The sequence below is a fragment of the Colossoma macropomum genome, unplaced genomic scaffold (assembly GCF_904425465.1).
Source record: "Colossoma macropomum unplaced genomic scaffold, Colossoma_macropomum, whole genome shotgun sequence".
Classification (NCBI taxonomy): domain Eukaryota; kingdom Metazoa; phylum Chordata; class Actinopteri; order Characiformes; family Serrasalmidae; genus Colossoma; species Colossoma macropomum.
Window position 1 is genome coordinate 28473744 of NW_023494784.1, and position 18366 is coordinate 28492109.

Sequence of the window (18366 nt, forward strand, 5' to 3'; positions counted from 1 at the left end):
ATACATAGTATATCAGTACTGATGGATGATTGCTGGACTGGATTTCAGAAGATATTTTAAATAAATAAATAAATAAATAAAAAGAGCCCATTTTAAAGCTTGGCAGATTTTAAAGAAAGAATATTGGATGAGTATTAATATCGGCCAATACTCAAGGTTTCAATATTGTTATCAGTACTGGAAAAGAAAAAGTGGTCTCATATCATCTCTAACTGTTACTGATTTTTCAGTGACCAGGCTTGAACAAGTTATGATAATGATCATATTGATGAAAGTAGCGGTAGTGAAGAAGGCAGCATAGCTTTGATTTCCTGGCAGGCACTGTTCATGTCGCCAATGGGAGTTGGACAGCACACGGTGTCATGGAAACAGAGACCCCAAGGCAAGCAGGACCTCTGCTGAGGATCAATCGTTGCCAAGGAGACCACGACACCCCAGGATTAGTGTGTGCGTATGCATTCATAAGGTGTTTCACCCTTATTAGAATTCTTTCACAAAAGACCAGTCTTGCCTTTATGTAAAGTCCCATCGATATGCATCCACAACAATACTGTCTGAAGCGTTCTATGTATTGCTCACCATAAAGCAAGTCTCTGCTCCAACTCTTTGAGGAAGTCAGAGTGGTAGGAGTGCAGCGGCTGGAAGCTGGACTTCAACAGGCTCCGCAGAGACTCAGGAGTGCACTCCTCTTTATCCAGAACACTCTGGAATGACTGCAGATACATGCACATGTTAACATATACAATAGTTGTCACATCAAAACCTCATACCTCCTTTTTTCTATTTTATATTATTATTGTAGGGACACTTTGGACAAAAAGAAAGATTCAGCAATTGCATTTAGCCATCTCTTGTAGACATGACTACTCGCCTCTTATAGCGGTGCTGAAGTAGCCTCTAAAGATATCCTGGTTTAAAGACTAAAACTCTGTTCTGATGATGCACCAAAGGTGGAATTAAAAAAAAAAAAATACAAATCGGGTTGATTTGTATTTTTTTCACTACGAAGCTGCATCTTTCCTTTAACAAAGAAAAAAGTCTGATGACCAGAGCTATAACACTACTGCCAGCTAGCACCATTAGTTTCTAGATCAGTGGCTAGCAGCCAGGATTTGTTGAGGGTTGTATGAATCCCCAAAGACTGTGTGATGTATTTACACAATACATGCTGGAAATTGTAGTGAGAGAGCACTGATGGATGAAAGCATGAATACAAAAAAAGAAATCTTAAATTGCTGTCAAATTCTTGTCAAACCAATAAGGTTGAGGGGGTCAACGGTGCACAGCAGAATTACTACACATTACATAGTACTGTGCAAAATTCAGAGACCACCTTTCATTTAATTTTCAGCCATTAAGTTATTCATTTTTCAGCATCAGGAAACAAACAGAAAATATATATTTAACAAATATTTACACAAAAGTCTCACACATAATATAAAAGTTTTAGTATTGATTGGGTCCACTTTTTGCCATTATTACAGCGTCTATTTCTAGTTTTAATTTCTATTAACTTTCTTAAAAAAAAAAACTAAAAATCTATTAATATATATTAATATTAATATTTTTTCACACCTCGACCTTTTCACGTCTTGGAAGTTGGTTGTATTTTCTGCTTCCAAATAAAGTAATCCCAAATACATTCAAATGTTGTGGTCTGGACTGTTGGGGTGGTCATTGCTGTGAGAACATCAGCAGCTTCTTTGTTCTTCTTTTTTGTATGTTTCTCTTTCTCAGTAAGGGCTTCTTGACAGCTACACATCCTTTTAGACTCATACCACTGAGTTGTCTTCTCACAGTGGAAGGATGGACAGAAACACCTGCAGATTTTTTCAGGTCTGAAGAAAGAGGGGTGCTTGATTTTCATCTTTCAAAGATGAACGTTTCAAGTACTGTTTATTTGATTGTGAGAGTTTTGGTGGTCTACCAGGTCTTGCAAGACTGTTAGGAGTCTCATTTTCTCTCTTTTAGTAATGTTTTAAACTGTATAAAATGTTATGCTAATGTTTCTTCAGTTTCCTTTGACTTTCTCCTTCCTTATGCAAGTGGATTATCTTATGTCTAATATCCTTAGAGATCTCCTTGAAATGATGTATTTAAGCAATAGAACACGAGAGGGAGTGTGTTATCGCGAAATAACATCACGGCTGTGATTTGGTCGCAGGCACGAGCCGAAGGCGTGATGTTATTTGCGATAACACACGACCTCGAGTGTTCTATTGCTTTTATACAACAGTTAAATAAATAAAGTAAGAAATTAATAAATTGGGCTGTAAATGTGGCGTTTAATATGTTTTAATGTTAGCAATTCCTTCCGCCAAATTATAGTTCCTTAACAAGCAGCTTGTTGCTGCATCAGAGTAACGAGCTTCGCTCACTTGCTGCACAGCCGGCAGTTCCTTCTCCAGCTCCTTACACAGACCAACTGACAGTTTGGGAATTTGGTGTAGTCTCATCTTCAGAGTCTGACCAAATCGGCTGTAGATCAAATGTAATCTTAAAAGTATCCTTTTTTTGTTTGCGCGCAAAGTAAGAAGTAAAAATGTTCAAATGGCTGGAGCGTCTCCTACAGCTGTCAAAGTCGTTGCTTAGCAACGGTGTCTCAGCGGAGTGATAGTATTTGTGAAAAACCCGTGATGTTATGGCGAAATATCAGCACAGTTAGAACGCTTCTCAACCAATCAGCATGAGTGGCCGGAACTAACTGTTGTATAATGTGTATTTAATGACAATTTAGTCTGGAAGTTAAATGAAGGGTGGTTTCTGACTTTTGCACAGTAAACACTAGGGCTAGAAAACCCCTTTAATGTTGTATGACCATTTCATGTTGAATGGACAAAAAAAATAAAAAAATCCAAAAATACCTGCAATAAAATCTTGTTATATTAAGATACATAAAAGTTAAGGACATTTTTTACACGTCCTACAAAGTAACTGTTTTGGAAATGTGAGGTTTTGTTTTGACAGCAGCAATATGTACATTTACATATCACACAGGGGCAGTAGTGTACTCTTCTAGTGAGACACTAACACTCCACACACATTAAAACACAAACTGTAAACAGAAAGGCACATAAACACTCAATTGCAGCTCATTCCATCTCCCACATACACATACACACACTTACCCACATATTTGGTCTCCTACACAAACAATAATTTGCTTTTGTATTACACAACAAGGCAGTAAAGTGACCTTAGTGGCAGTTCTCACTATACTAGAGCTGCACTGGCTGTTGGACACGTAAATCACGGCTGATGTTAAACGTGTGAGTGTGTGCGCTCGTGGGCCATGTATGGGGATTAACCCAGAGTGTGTCAGAGTGGATGAGCTCAGTGCTGCTGTCCCTCAAACTCCCACGCTAAACTCCAGATTTAGTGTAAACCCCCAGCTAGCATGCAATCAATCAGAGATCAATCAGCCGCCACTCTGGCCTTGGAGCGCTACAGCTCCAGCTAACTGATCTAATTATCGTCTCACTGCAGGCTTGGGCCAGCCCGGCTAGACAGTGCGGAGAGGTCTAGCAGACAGAAGCAGTGAAAGAAGCAAAGAGAGGATTACTAAGCTACAGCTGCACACATACACAGCCTCTGACATATCCAGCTGTTACATTTATAGAGGTCTGCCATGGACTATTGTAACAATGAACGCTTTATCCATTCATTCACAAACAGCCTGTGATTCATTCCTTCATTACCAAGGTGATGAGCTCCAGATCCTTCAGGTAAGTCCTCTCAGTGGTGAGCAGCTCTTTAGCGATGAAATAAGCCTTGTCAGTCGGAAATCTCTGCAACAGAACCACACGTTTGTTTTAATATAATGTCAGAATGTGTGACCATATATACAATAGGGTGCAAAATCTGACACCACTAGAAAAAATGCTTTTATTTTGCATTCCTTTTCAATTTAATACAAAGCTTTGCTTTAATGACCACATGCACTTGAGATGTGCCAAAGCCTCTGATGAGAGAATCAAAGCCATTTGAGCCATTTGAACTCATGTTTCAGTGGGAGGAATAAAAATAAAAATAAAATAAACTCCAAAAAAGTTGACCTTTTTGTACAAAAGCTTTAACGTGGTCAGTGCTACAAATTTGCTTTTATCAGAATAGTGACCTAGAGAGTGCAGGATCAGGAACACTATTTTTTTCTGTTGTTTATTTTTCAGATCCCACTGTTTGCCCTATGTGTATTATAAATAGGTAGGTATCTACATGTAATATAAATTGTATATAAATATAAATATAAATAAAAAGCCTAACCCTAAACCTTTACCTCAGTAACCAAAAAGCTGTAAGTAATGTAAGTAAAAAGCACTTTATCTTCTATAAAAAATTATATTTCAGGAGCATCTTGTTGGCCCTGTCCCTGCAGGTTAGTTCTGTTTTCCGCTGTTGTTCCTACAAGACATCTAGACAGTCAGGACACTGTACACTGTGTAGCATCTTCTATTCTGTGCTGAATGGTTGTATAGTTAATTGTATATTGTATGTTATAACCTATAGAAGGTTTTTTTGTCATAGTGTTTGTATAGTTTGTCTGTATTTACTATATTTGTCTTTTGCACAGTTATCTGCTGCTCTTCTATGTTAAATTCAGCACTGTGTTATGGCGTAACTATTTTGTTCCTCACTCAACACATCACCGGTGAGAATGAATGACTGACAATTTTGTTTTGAAAATTTACAAAAAACATGTGCGCACACACAACCAATCAAGTAAAACAGCAACACTGCCATGCATAACCAGTGTCTCTCACTTGTTGTTTTGCTAAGTTTCTATTTGGCAGAGGGAGCCATGCCTTAAGTCCATTGTTTGTACAGAAGCAGTGCAATGTGTGTAGCTCTGCTCCAGTTACAGCAGATCCTCAGTGTTGTCCCACTCCATGAAGGGATCTGTGCTGAAACACTGAGCTTCTCCAGAAAACCTGGCCCTGTTTTGCTGGGGTTTAATACCAAGGCAGACTTCTAAAGGCCTGTTTTAATCAAGTAATGCAATAACTTCCAACTCTGGTCCTAGGGGAGTATTCCACAAGATTGTTTGATTAGACAATTTTATTGTCGCTATGACAACAGTCTTGAACAATATTATTTTTACACTGAGACAACGAATGGCAATTCTGCTGCTTCGCTGTGCGTATGTTAACCAGGGCAAAAGAGTCCACTGATAAGCCAACCTTACATACAACTATTATCGGGATGTTTGTGAAGGCACAAACCTGACAGTCTAAATGGAAAGACACGCTCAACATGTCTGAACTACTGGGCACTGAAGAAAACTATTCAATGCCACTGTGTGGCCAAATTACAAAATGCAGATTTCTGAATGGGTCAACTGGGTCTACAGACTAAGGTTTTTTTGATGTGCATCTCTTTTTTCCCAGAATATGAACAATAATAATCTGCAGAGATCTCAAAGAGCCAAGCAGGTAACTTAAACTAGTGGTATCCATGACCTCTCCTCCTATTGGACAGACCTGACTGAGTTTAAGGTGGTCTAGTTAACTGAGAATACCCCTGACCTGCATATTTTGGTGTTAAGCCTGCTCTAACACAGCTGACTTGACTAATCAGCTAATTATCAAGTCCTTCCTGAGTTGAAGAGTGTGTGCTGCAGCAGAGAGAGCACTACAATGTGCAGAGCAGGGCTACTCCAGCAGAATCAGGAAGCACTGCAGTAATGGAATAACTTCATCAGCTCTGATCAGCTTCCAGTGTTCTCACCTTCCTCCTGTTCTCTTCCTCGTCATCCGTGCGCAGACCGCTGCTGTCATTCAGCAGGGGGGAGGTGAGGGGCGAGGGCTGCTGACCATCCGGACTTGGACTTGCACCATTCAGCTCATCACCACGACGATGACCGTTTACTAGAGACACTGACAAACTTGCCACATCTAAAGGAGAGAGGGAGAGAGAGAGAGAGAGAGAGAGGGAGGGAGGGAGAGAGGGAGGGAGGGAGAGAGGGAGGGAGGGAGAGAGGGAGGGAGGGAGAGAGGGAGAGGGAGCAAGGGAGGGAGAGAGGGAGAGGGAGCAAGGGAGGGAGAGAGAGAGAGGTAGAGAGAGAGGTAGAGAGAGAGAGAGAGGTAGAGAGAGAGAGAGAGAGAGAGAGAGAGAGAGAGAGAGAGAGAGAGAGAGAGAGAGAGAGAGAATGACAGCAAGAGAGAGGAGGGGATAGAGGAGGGGAAAGAGAGCCAGCCAGAGAGAAAGCAAAAGAGAAAGTCAAAGGGAGAGCAGCAGAGGAGAAAGATAGAGAGAGACCAAGTAAGGGACAAAGAGAATGAGAGAGGGAGAGAAAAGGGAAAGAGGGACCGGCAGACAACCAGAGAGAGAGAGAGAGAGAGAGAGAGAGAGAGAAAGAGAGAGAGAGAGAGAGAGAGAGAGAGAGAGAGAGAGAGAGAGAGAGAGAGAGAGAGAGAGAGAGAGAGATCTAAGCACAGGCCTTAGACACTCAACTCCATTCACATACATCAAACCAACCGCTCTTTAGCCATATTCTATAAATATGAAATCCGGCCTATTCCTCCTTATCCCGTCTGACTCATCTGTCGTTTCTGATTAGTATATGATCCGTGGTGAACAGTTACATGTTGTATGGGAGTTGTGTGTGTGTGTTTGAGAGTGTAATTGTTTAAGTGTGAGAGTATACACACTTACAGTAGCTACACTCCAGTCTCTATTCAATAACACCCAGGAGAGTGAACTCAGTACTTGCCCAACAGCGCCTCCTGTGCTCCCTGTCTGCAGCGCAGCCATGTTAAACAAAACAGCCAAGAGAGCTGCCCGGGACAGCACACATACACATTCATACACATCACATTACACTGGCAATGGAGGGGAGCCATAACAAGCACCAGACAGCTGACACATGCATCAACATACAGCACTCAAAATGTATGTATACACTGAATTCATATACATACATTCGCCGACTCATGCACCAACAGCACAAACTAACACAAGTCTGGGAGGGGAGGGGAGTCTACAATCTACGGATGATGATGAAATATAATCTTTAATAAAAGATTCTTGAGCCCAAATTCATAAAGGCCAACTTTATTTACACTAGTGCACAACCGTATACAGTGTTAAAGTGTTGAAACTGTTTTATAAAGAGAGTAAAAATAGCAAAAATAAAAACAGTGTTTAAAAGTCAATAGCGAGGGCCAATACAAAGACCACAGGTGCTGAATGAGTGAGTGAGCGAGTGAGTGAGTGAGTGAGTGAATTAGAAAGTGAAAGAGAGAGAATGAATGAGAATGTGTGCATATGTGTATGCATGAGTGTGTGAGGGAGTGAGAGAGAGAGAGAGAGAGAGAGAGAGAGAGAGAGAAGTGAATGAACAGGACAATGCCCTCAAGCTTTAAAGTTTACAGCGACTGTGTTGAGAAAAACGCTCAGTGAGCAGAATTAAGTTTAGTAAGTGGGAAAAAAAATGCTGTCACAGTTTTTAATGTCACTTTAACATACATTCATATGGGCAACAGTGGAAGCAAAGAAATGTAGGGTTGTTTGATTCCAGAAATTCTGGGGTCGACTCCAAATATGATTCCAAATGATGGGAACTGATTCCAAGAGTCGATTCCACGCAATATTTTTCTCGATTTCTGATTCCAAAATTCAAGACATAAGCCCCTTTCACACATGCAAATTTAGAGAAACATATGCATTTTTATGCTGGAAATAAATGGGAAGGGGTTAAGCGTGAAAACAAGCTGGAGTCAAAAGTTTTGACACTGCAATTTACCTGCACCTAACTAAGACCTAACTACAATTACCCCAAAATTTACCCAGAGGGTTCATGAGAACAATAGCGAGGGCCAATACAAAGCATCAAAACATTGATGTGTGTACTAAGAAAGGATGCATTTTTTCTGTGTGTGAACTTGAACATTACTGTGTGGAATCGAGTCCAAAGCTTTGGAACTGACTCAATTCCCAAATTGAGTCGACTCTTTTGGGATCCACTCCGAGCTCTACTGAAATGACTGTGGTCTTTCCTCAACACATCCATCCAGGAGAGAGAGACAGCAGTGAAAGGAGGAGGGAGAGCATGCAATACAAAGCCTTAGAGACCAGCATCAGAGTGTTACAAAGGCAAACTCATCAGCCATTCCTTCATTCATTTGGTCATTCATTCATTCTTTCATTCATTCATTTAGATAACAACAGATAAGAAAAGAAAAAAAAACAACAACAGGAGCATTTATTGATCATAAATGACAGTGGATGGAAATGACAAGCTCAAGCAGCCTCAGCCTGTGCAAAAACACAACCAGAAACTAGAGAGAGCAGGAAAAAAAAGAAAAGAAACAGAAACCCAGCATTTGAAATGAAAGATACAATACACGCAAGGTGCAAAGCTGGTTCCTTTAAGTGGGAGTTTTCTCTCTCTTTTTTTTTTTTTTGCAGGGAGTGCGTATAGTGGGGGAAACAGGTAAACCAGAGTGTGATTGATCACGGTGGGAGCGAATAGGGTCACAGAGAGGGAGAGGCAGGTGGGAACACAGTGGGACACCAGTGTTAAGACAAGATGATAGTGTAATGTGCTTTGCTCTCCTACTCTTCAGACTGGGCCACTGGGTGGGCAAATGGACCAGCATTGCTCATGTCTCATAACCAACTCAATCTAACTAAACAGTACCCAATAAAACTATAAACAAGCCCTGCTGCTATCAAATCCCTTCCAGGTCTTCAGAACAGGGAAAAACCATTCAAGAGCCCAGGCGCAGAACAAAACGCCAAGGCTCCAGATTAATGTCTACATTATACAGCATTCTGAATTATGATGCCTGCCCGTGCCAAACACTATACCAACGACTGACACATTACAGGACGTTCTGCACAAGCGCTGCCAAATCACACTCGTTAGGACTCTGATAGCTTACAAAGTCTACTCTCTGACAAGAGCATAAGCAAGATATAAGCCGGTACGAATAACATATGACCACTCAACATGCAAAGTCAGTGATTAGTAAAGGTTTCTTCTTGTAAACAGGTCCGTACTGAATCAATCATATAGATCATATAGATCAATCATATAGAAGGAGTTTGGCTGCTATACAAAGAGACTAAAAAGATCTTTTACAAAACCCAACACCATGTAAACTTACACAGAAATTTCTGATTCTTCTTTAGATTAATTGAACTATGGCAGTAGTCCAAAAAGTTAGCAAAAGAGGCTACCTGATTCTTCGGTTAAATATTTTTCACATTACAAATGGCAGTTCTATATAAATAGTGTTGCTACAATCGTTATGATATGAAGGTCTACACCACAGTTTAAACATTTCTTCTTATAGTTTGCTAAACACAATCTCATATTCATGCTTCTATAAAGTCCTACAAACGTTAAAAAAAGCTAAGTGCAACAATCAAATATTTTGAACATCATCGGCTAAAGACTTTTAAGTGTGATGTGCGTTATTTTCTTGATAGTGAAAACGTGTCAGTTCCTCTACTGCTAGTGAAAACACATGAAGGCCTCTGGTGGACTTTACAAACTCCCACAAGCATCGCTCTTTAAAGCCCAGCAGAAGCCTGCGCCAGCCCGGTTCTGCACTATAAACATGTGCATTGCAGCAGGAGCGCCTGGCTTCACTCAACAATCCAATGTAACGGATTCTACAGTATTAGTGTGGAGGTCCAGCAAAGGACTTGGCACTAAGTAAAACAATTCTCTCTCTTCACATATAGAGAAAGAGAGAGAGATAAATTTGCTACAATTACAGAACAATGATCAAACGGTGAAAACCCCAAGAGCCATTTCTGTTACAGAGAGGGACGTCACCTCAGCATTCATGAATTGGCTTATTAGTCGTGATGCCTTCTCCATTTGCACCTCAAAGGGAGTGTGACACACACCCACACACACCAGGCCTGCCCAGGATGTGTGTGCTCTTCTCTCTTAGTCTACCAGAGCTGCTCCTGAACTCAAAACTCTGACCATTTGATCTAAACTAACAGCTAAACACCTGTGCTCCTTCCTCATCGCTGAAGTCCACACACCCCTCCTCACCATTCTCGTCTTCATCCAGCTGCAAGCTGCCGAAAGAGAACTTATTTCTAGGGAGGGGGGAAACAGGAGAGGAGCTACGTGCAGCAGGGTTTCCAAAGCCCAGCGACTGGCCACAAGAGCCCGTGGACTCCACCTCCTCTGAGTCGCTGGTGTCTGTACCACTGCTCGTGGAGCCATCGATCATGGGCACACCACCGTGGCGCCGATGAGGTGAGCTAGCCTTGGGCTTGGCCTGGCCCGGCGGAGAAAGGCCATTGGCCAGCATTCTGCGCTCAAGGGCGGCCATCCGCTCAGCCCGAGACAGTACGGGCCGTGGCTGGCTCAGGATCAGTGGATCCGTAACAGATCGGTTACCACGGCTACCTGCATTCTGGCACTTGGCAGTGTTTACTGAACGATTCATGATTGGAGAGCAGCTGCTGAAAAGCCCACCCCTTTCCTCTCGAGGAGCCGACCTCAGACTAAAGCTACGCCCACTGCTGGCTAAGCCATCCATATCGTTGTGGTGTCCACGCTCGCCATCATACTGCCCATGGCCATTGTATCGGGCATGGCTAAGGGAGCTCGTTCTGTGAAATGAGAAAAGGGCAGGGCTTGAAGTCAAGCTCCTGGTGCCTGGGAGATGACGCGTGGGGGCGGGGCTACGAGCAGCAAGCTCATCCAATAAGGTGCTGTGGAGGGGTGCTCGTACGGGAACCGTGCCTCCACAAAGCGACGACTCGTAAACGTCGTAACTGTGGTTATGAGAGGCAGGGCTAGAAGAGTGGGTGGGACTGGGATAGTGATGGGGCGGGGTCTGAGCACGAGCGACTGGGGGTAAAGGTGGAGATTCTCTGTGTCTAGGCTTGCTCTGGCTGCCCTCCCGCTCGCGCTGGCGGAGCATGTTACATCCCGGCCCCTTGTCGTGCGTGCGGGAGTGTGACCTGCTGACTCGACCTCTGACCTCCACCTCACTAAACTCTGCATCACTGCAGTCGATGTAGGGGATGGACGAGCTGCTGCCTTTGGCTGCACGGGACGCGAGACCTGCAGTGTGGAGCTCTGGGCCCTGCTGCCTGGCGCCCACCGCCTGAGCCCGAGAGTCGTCGGCCGCTGCTAATCCACCGTCGTTCCGGCCGCTCCGTTGAGCCGAGGGGGAGGGGCTTCCACGCATCCGTAATGCTGCAGAGTCCTCCGAGCTTACCAACGCAGGCTCCTTCCAGCTTCGCCCCTCAGCCTGAGAGGTGGGGGAGAGGGTGAAAGAGCGCAGCACAGACAAAGATTAAAAACGTATAATCAAAGTGCACTTTAATATATTCAGTATAATGAAATCTATAACTATTATAAGTCGTTTTGATGTGGCCTGGAAAAATTTCACAAAATAGTTTAATTCTTTGTAAGTGTGAGAGAGAACAGAGAAAAAACAGATCAATCAAATCTACAATATGAATGTAATTTACTAATTAACGATTTTGATGAGGCCTGGAAAAATGCCAGTTTACTATGCGAGAGAGAGAGAGAGAGAGAGAGAGAGAGAGAAACAGACAGACAGACAGAGACGGACACTTACTTGGTTTGGCACTTGTGAGTGTAGTGGAGAAGGCAGGGGAGACAGACTGCTGTTGTATTGAACTCTACTGTGTTTTCTGCAGAACAGACGTCACACACACCCACAGGATGTGATACATGATGAAGCAAGATAGAATATCAATTAGACTTTGTAAAAACACCAGTGATTTTTTTTCAATGGTTGAACATGCACTGATAGCAAGCTTTGGCTTGTGTGCTGGTTGGCTTTCAATAGAAATACACTGATGCCATTTTTCCCTTTTGATACCAATACCTGATCCTTAAGAATCTGCTGACAGCAAGTACCAATACTAATCCTAACTCTACCTAATCTAACCAATAAATATGTGCCTATTAATCTTGATACTTATACCAGTCAACGGTGGTAAAAGCAGTGTTCTGTGTTTCAAATAAAACATACTAAGCATGAATGAACAGCACTTCCTGGATGAATAACTTCATATTTTAATAGTTTTAGAGCTATCAAAGGTTGTCATGCCTTTTGGCATGGTTTCTCTTTAATGCAATGTACTGAAATGATTGCTGGTTGTGCCACCACTTAAAATACAGGTGTTACAGATTTTGCAATGATCACTGTTGCTACCAGCAGTACTGGCCCCATGGCCTACATGTTGCTGGCTTCAGTTAAGTTCAGTCTACTAGTATGCATGCAAGTATCACTCATGCACACCAGAAATTGCTTCATAGTATGTGTATTTCCTATTGCAGATACCAATACTGTAATTTAACAGCCAGTATAAGGGCCACTACAGCTAGGTTATCAGTGCAACACTAGCTTTCATGTGCTTCTGATCAGCCTCACCTGTAGAAAGGCAGCTTCTTAAACTCTGTGTCCTTCACATAATCAATCACCTGCTTCTGAGTCCGACCACTGAGGGACAGAGAGCAGATTACACAGTCAAAGACAGCAAAATGTCTCTTCTCTCCATACAATCTAATCAAGTAAGGATGCACAGACATTAAGACTAACAAAACTTACAGCTACAAAGACATGTAGCAGACAGACACAGAGGAAAAAGACAAATAGAAAACATTTGAAGAACAAGAATATACGAACCTGAACCTGAAGGATGATCCCCGGCTGAAGAGGACAGGTTTAGGTTTGGGTTTGGGTTCCTCAAAGAGTCTGAAGAATGCGTGGTATTCCACACAGATTTTCCAAAAAATTTTACAGCAGTCCCGACTCGCCATCACAAACTCCAGAGTGTCCTGATATGCACTCTGCTGCAAAGACAGAAAGGTGTTGGTCAATCCAGACACTGCACACCAGATACGTACAGAATTTACAGTGTTGAGACTCTTGGAAAACAATGTTTGTTGTAGTGCACCATGCTTGGTGTTGTAACACTGAGTTAGAAAGCATTAACCCTCTGGGGTCTGAGGGCATTTTCTCGATTTATGTATATCTCCTTAAATTTACCTTTATAGGCATTTGTTACCCATATGTTTCATATCAAAATGCTCTGTTATCTTCATCGCTACTTTCCAAAACCGCTGCAGCAACTTCAGTAGCTGTAAACCTTTTGCAAGCATTTTCACCTCTCTGACGTCGACTGAATGAACAATGAAGGGTTTCCAACGTGATGGGCAAGTCCTTAATGATTTCCTGAGTGCCCACTGGCCAGTTTCACACAAAATGTAAATGGACACACCATTCCATCAATGACATGTGGTGAGAGGAAGATGACGTGTATCTCAGCCCCTCTTCATAGCCTCTTAACTCCGGATGTAAGTCAAGTATGATCAAAGATCAAAAGATCAAAAGGAATCAAAAGGGTAGACTCTATGGATTCAGGAAATGTTTGAACATATTTCTGTGCTGCATTTTCACCAAGATCAGCATGTTCGTTGACCCCAGAGGGTTAACACTGTAAAGACACTTCAAAAACAATTCAGCTCACATGCTGCTAAAAATAAGATTAGAAAACGTTCACACAGAATGTCTTACGTTGAGGTCAGGTCTGAGTTTGATGAGGAACCGCTTCCTCTTGAAGCTGAGCTTGCGTATTTTAGACCAGTTAAAGGCATTGATCCTGGTGTGACCCTGCAGGAAAACACAAGAGACTCATAGTCTTAAACACAAATGTACAATTCCTTACTTCACATATAAAAGTGGTTAAAACGATGGAAATGCAACACAGGGTCAGAGTGTTTAAGTTGTGTGTAAGGATATATGTTTGCATGTCTACCTGAAAGACCAGCACTCCTGTGTGTGCAACAGCGAGGCTGAGTTTGGTCCCCTCTCTGTCTTTAGCTGGATGCAGTCTGATGCCATACATCTCCAGCCTGCGCGCCACCTCCAATAACTGGTAATCTGACTCTGCTGGGGTTTGACCACTATGATACATACACCACACACACAGACATACATATTAGCCATAAACTGATGCTGATATTCAGTAGTTTTCATGCACATATCTGCAGATACAAAAACCTTGAATGTAGAAAAAAAAAATGTAGAAATTACGACTAGAGTAACCTGGAAAAGCATCACAGAAAAGTGTAACATATGTTTCTGTAGGGTTACGATTTCAGTAAAATGAATAAAATACAGATATTTTAGTGCAGTAGCCCAGCATTGTCTAAACATTCTGCTTTTCTGGAGTACAACAAATACATTATTAAATAGCAGAAAGAAAGATCAGTCAACTGAGATATTTGTCTGATGCCGATAATTTGTTCTTTAAGCAATTATCTGGTGATACTGACATGATTCCGATATTATTGTGTGTCCCTAACACATATAAATAACTAGTTTATGAGGTAAACCTACCCTACATCCATACTCTTTGGCCATTTTATCAGATACACCTGCCACTGTGACTTACTGTTGCCCATTTTTGCTATACACACTGTCAGCCACCTGTCCTTTGCATCCATTAATGGAAAGGACCACCATAAGACCACTGCTGAAATATTATTTGGGTGGTGGGCCATTCCTAGCACAGTAGTGATGTTGCACTGGTACGCGTGTATTAAGCACAGCAGTGTTGCTGGGATTTTTTACACCCCTCAACAGCCCTATTCAGATGGGATTAAATTTATCCAGGACTACTGGGGTAAATTTCCTCTTTCACAGGTGCTCCTCTGTGACTTAATTTCTGACTGGACTGGCCATGATTTTCTCTCTCCTTCCCTGAGAAAATTACAGGCTGAATGGCCTACTGTTTTTCACCACACTCAGCGGTGCTATGATCATTTCAGTCCTGTCCAGATACACATCTCTCCGTTGCCTCATGCTGAGGACCTGACCAATGTCACTTGCCATATTTGGTCTCCTAGCACACGTATCAAATGCCCTCCTCAAGATATTAAACACTTTCTAAATCGTGACATGAAAAATGAATGCTTTTGAAAAATGACTCAACCATTTACTTAGTGTGGGTGGTAAAACTTCAAATCCACCATTATCAGGAGGAGAAAGAAAAAAAATCAATGAGAAAAGCGAGATCTCACAGGCTCATTAAAGGGGTGATTATATTGTTGTATCACTGTCAGTTCTTTAAAGATCTAAGGCTAAATTCTGATTAAATAAAATATAACCCACTAAACTCACTTGTCCTGTGGTAATTTTATTGCTGTCTGGATGTGAGAGTTTTATCACTGAGGAGACGTGTAAAAAGCTTTTACGGACACCCCTCTGATAAACTAATGCAATCCAACAAGGGCTAATGTGACTACAGGGTTGAGAACAGCCAAGCATCCAAAAATATCCAGCCAAAATGTTGCCCTGTGCTCAGAAACTGACCACTGATAAGGGGCTGGAGGATGACTAACACAAATATGGAAAAAGATAGACTGTTACTGAACACCTACGAGATGCATAGAGGCAGTGTGAGTAATAAAGTGTACACAATTTTTTAAAAACCCTCGTAAAGCTGTTATGTCTGATAAACTCACACACACACCTGCATGGCGTTGCTGCCTTCTTTTCTCAGTAGAGTCTGGCTGCAGACATGCACTCTCAGACAGATGCACTCTCAGCCCCAGTGACATCACATGCACATGCAATTTCTGCCACAATGGCTCAACAGCACGTTAACTTTTGGCTGCTTCTGCTTGGCGATATGATCACTTAATCCATTTTTCATCCATTTCACGGCTAGACAATTCCATTGAATTCTGTTGAACAAAGTCATAAACCCCATCCAGTTGAAAGTGTCAATTTGTTCCTGGTGGTTTTCAGTAGTCACTAATGGTATTCTGTGTTTTCCTGAGGGGTTGAGATTATAGTCTAAAGAATTTAAATCATTTAATCAGTGTTTTGGGACTGATTCCAGATACATTTGTTAGTTTCCTGGCGGTCTCTAATGGCAACCATCAAGCCAATTCCTGTTAGGAAGCAAAACCATCAGGTTTTATTCTTAACGGCTCTAATCGTCTTCAGCATGGCTTTCATGAGTTTCAGCAGTAGCCTGTTTGTTTTTTCTGCGAATAAACCAGACATTCATGTCTTATCATCGTGGTAGGTTTCATTTTGAAAGTTTCCATATTTAATTACCTTATAATCAGTATGATAACGTTAACATATGTTCAGTGTAACTCTTGCTGCCCAACAGTACATGGTCCACTGTTTTTCCCCCTCACAAAACCGACAAAAACACTGTCTTGACAGAGCGTGCACTGACATCATTAATAGGCTGGCGTTGTATGTCAGGCTGAGAGTGCATGTCTGCAGCCAGAGCCTTCTTTCTTTTCTTGAAATAAAAACGGTCAAGCTCCCATTCTGAGTGGTAACTCCACTGCATTTGGCTGTTTTTAATGGATCACTCTGATATTATACACTCACACATGCTTATGGTGGAACTCCATGATCTTGTCCATAAGGGCCATCTGGTCAGGAATGTAGTTGTTATTGAGGAGGTGCTGTCTGCACTGAGCCTCTTCAAAATCTCCAATCTCAGCTAGGAGAGGAAGCACAGAAAAACAGGAAGACAGACAGACAGCAGAGACAGAAAGAGAAGGAGACAGCGGGAGAGAGACACAGACAGAGACAGCGTGAGAAAGGAAGACGGATGGGGGAGGGGGCTGTTAAAAAAGAAGCTGAAAAAATGAAAGGGTATAATGCTTTTACTGAGCTCCAAGCACAGCTTTATTTTGCTAACCATATGAACAAGCTGAAACACAAAGATTCACTTTAGCGTTAATTTGGCTGCCAGCATCGCTCAAAAAATAAGAATTATTTTTGGATTACTCTGTTATTCTACATCACTGTATTATCATTACTATATAAAAGTGTTACTGTTTTACAAGCACACTTCTGTATGCCTTAGGCTATTAGAGAATAGTGGTTTCAAGATGGATTTAAAGAGCCTGTCTCTGCTTCTCTGTGTAAATGACAGCTCGACTTGTTTCCCATAAGCTCAGAGGTATCAAAGGTATCCATGACAACAAAATATATTCTCCAGCTGCATTCGGCCTCTAGAATGCATCTGACACAGTCTGGGGTTCAGCCTGCTTAAGGAGGAGAGTAATGTGCAATATTCAAGAGAGAGTTGAATAATTCCTTATTCAAAACTCTCTCTAGACAGACACACATGGCTGCTCACATTGGATGATGTGGGATACCAGCAGGGCAGCGCTACTGTCGGTGCAGGTGAGTCGACCGCTGGCCAGATCCTGCCTAATCTGGAGAGCAAACAGGTACCTAATAACAAAACACACACACACAAATCAATATATGCAGTATTTTTGTGTTATTTTTAAACAGCTATTCAGGAGATGATGATACAAAGCAGATGCAAATAAAGTGATGCTGAGAGTCACCTGGTCAGTTCCTCCATCAGCTGGGCATGGTCAGGTGGAAAAAACTTCACTACAAACCGTAGGACTGTGTGCTTGGGCCCTGAATACACAAGAACATACTGGAAATTTAGCAGGAGCTAGTTATACAAGTACATAAGAAACATTCAAAACTCAAATACATAAAGCAGAATGCAACAAGGACACACAGCATCACTGATGCAAAGCACCACAGGCTAATGGAGCGCATAATGGAGCAAACATGTGAGAGTGAGTGTGTGATTGTGTGAATGAACGGGTGAGAAGCCTGGTCCTTGAGGTGCTTTGCATCTAAAAACCTCATATTATAAGCCCTTTTCACACATAGCCTAATAATATAACGGTTATAAAATGGGAATGGGTTAGGTGTTACCGTAAGCTGGAGTCAAAACCCTAGAAAAGCTGACATGGCAATTTGCCTTCAAGGGACCAAGGACAATTCTGGGAAATTATAGGGAGGTCCCCTGTGTTAATACAAGCTGATAGACTACTTGGAAGATGGCAAGAGTATGATCGGCAATTTTTATTTTTTTTTAATAGCTTCATTTTGCAAGCAAAAACATCCCCGGTCTGTATTTTGTACATTATTCCAGACATGAGTGGCAAAAACCTAGCCTGCTTGCATGTATGGCTGTTTCTATGCAAAAGCAATGCAGCACGGCCAGCGAAGCTAAATTTGCGTTTTTAGACTCGAGTTTTCCATTTTTAGGAGAGAAAAAAAATTGCAGTTGGCTATTCATGCTGAGAAAACTACCTCCTGTTTTCATGGCATGTGTATCCTCGTAAAATATGATTTAAGCGTTGCACGTGTGACTGATGCAAAGCCCGAACATTAACGCTAAAAGTACCTTGATAAAGTCCCGGGTTTTGAGTGTGAAAGGGTATGTATGAAAATGAAAAATCTTGATACAAAGGCTCTTACGTCTTATCTGCTTTATGATGGGTTTCAGTAGATCCAGCCAAACCTGTCCCACACAAAAAGAACATCAAGAATAAATGAACTG

General features: G+C 42.0%; 1 protein-coding gene across 1 annotated transcript in view; it reads right to left on the reverse strand.

Annotated features, from left to right (window-relative positions):
- LOC118806029 (FERM, ARHGEF and pleckstrin domain-containing protein 1) overlaps nucleotides 1-18366 on the reverse strand; it is a 62207-nt gene that overhangs the window by 11699 nt on the left and 32142 nt on the right. The window contains exons 4-16 of the mRNA XM_036567281.1: nucleotides 18285-18327; nucleotides 17348-17426; nucleotides 17131-17228; nucleotides 16371-16485; nucleotides 13771-13918; nucleotides 13530-13625; nucleotides 12639-12805; nucleotides 12384-12452; nucleotides 11562-11637; nucleotides 11039-11228; nucleotides 5725-5891; nucleotides 3699-3788; nucleotides 580-713 (exon numbers count right to left, since the gene is read on the reverse strand). Coding sequence (XP_036423174.1) covers nucleotides 580-713; nucleotides 3699-3788; nucleotides 5725-5891; nucleotides 11039-11228; nucleotides 11562-11637; nucleotides 12384-12452; nucleotides 12639-12805; nucleotides 13530-13625; nucleotides 13771-13918; nucleotides 16371-16485; nucleotides 17131-17228; nucleotides 17348-17426; nucleotides 18285-18327 — 1472 coding nt within the window. The remainder of the gene's footprint in view (nucleotides 1-579; nucleotides 714-3698; nucleotides 3789-5724; nucleotides 5892-11038; nucleotides 11229-11561; nucleotides 11638-12383; nucleotides 12453-12638; nucleotides 12806-13529; nucleotides 13626-13770; nucleotides 13919-16370; nucleotides 16486-17130; nucleotides 17229-17347; nucleotides 17427-18284; nucleotides 18328-18366) is intronic.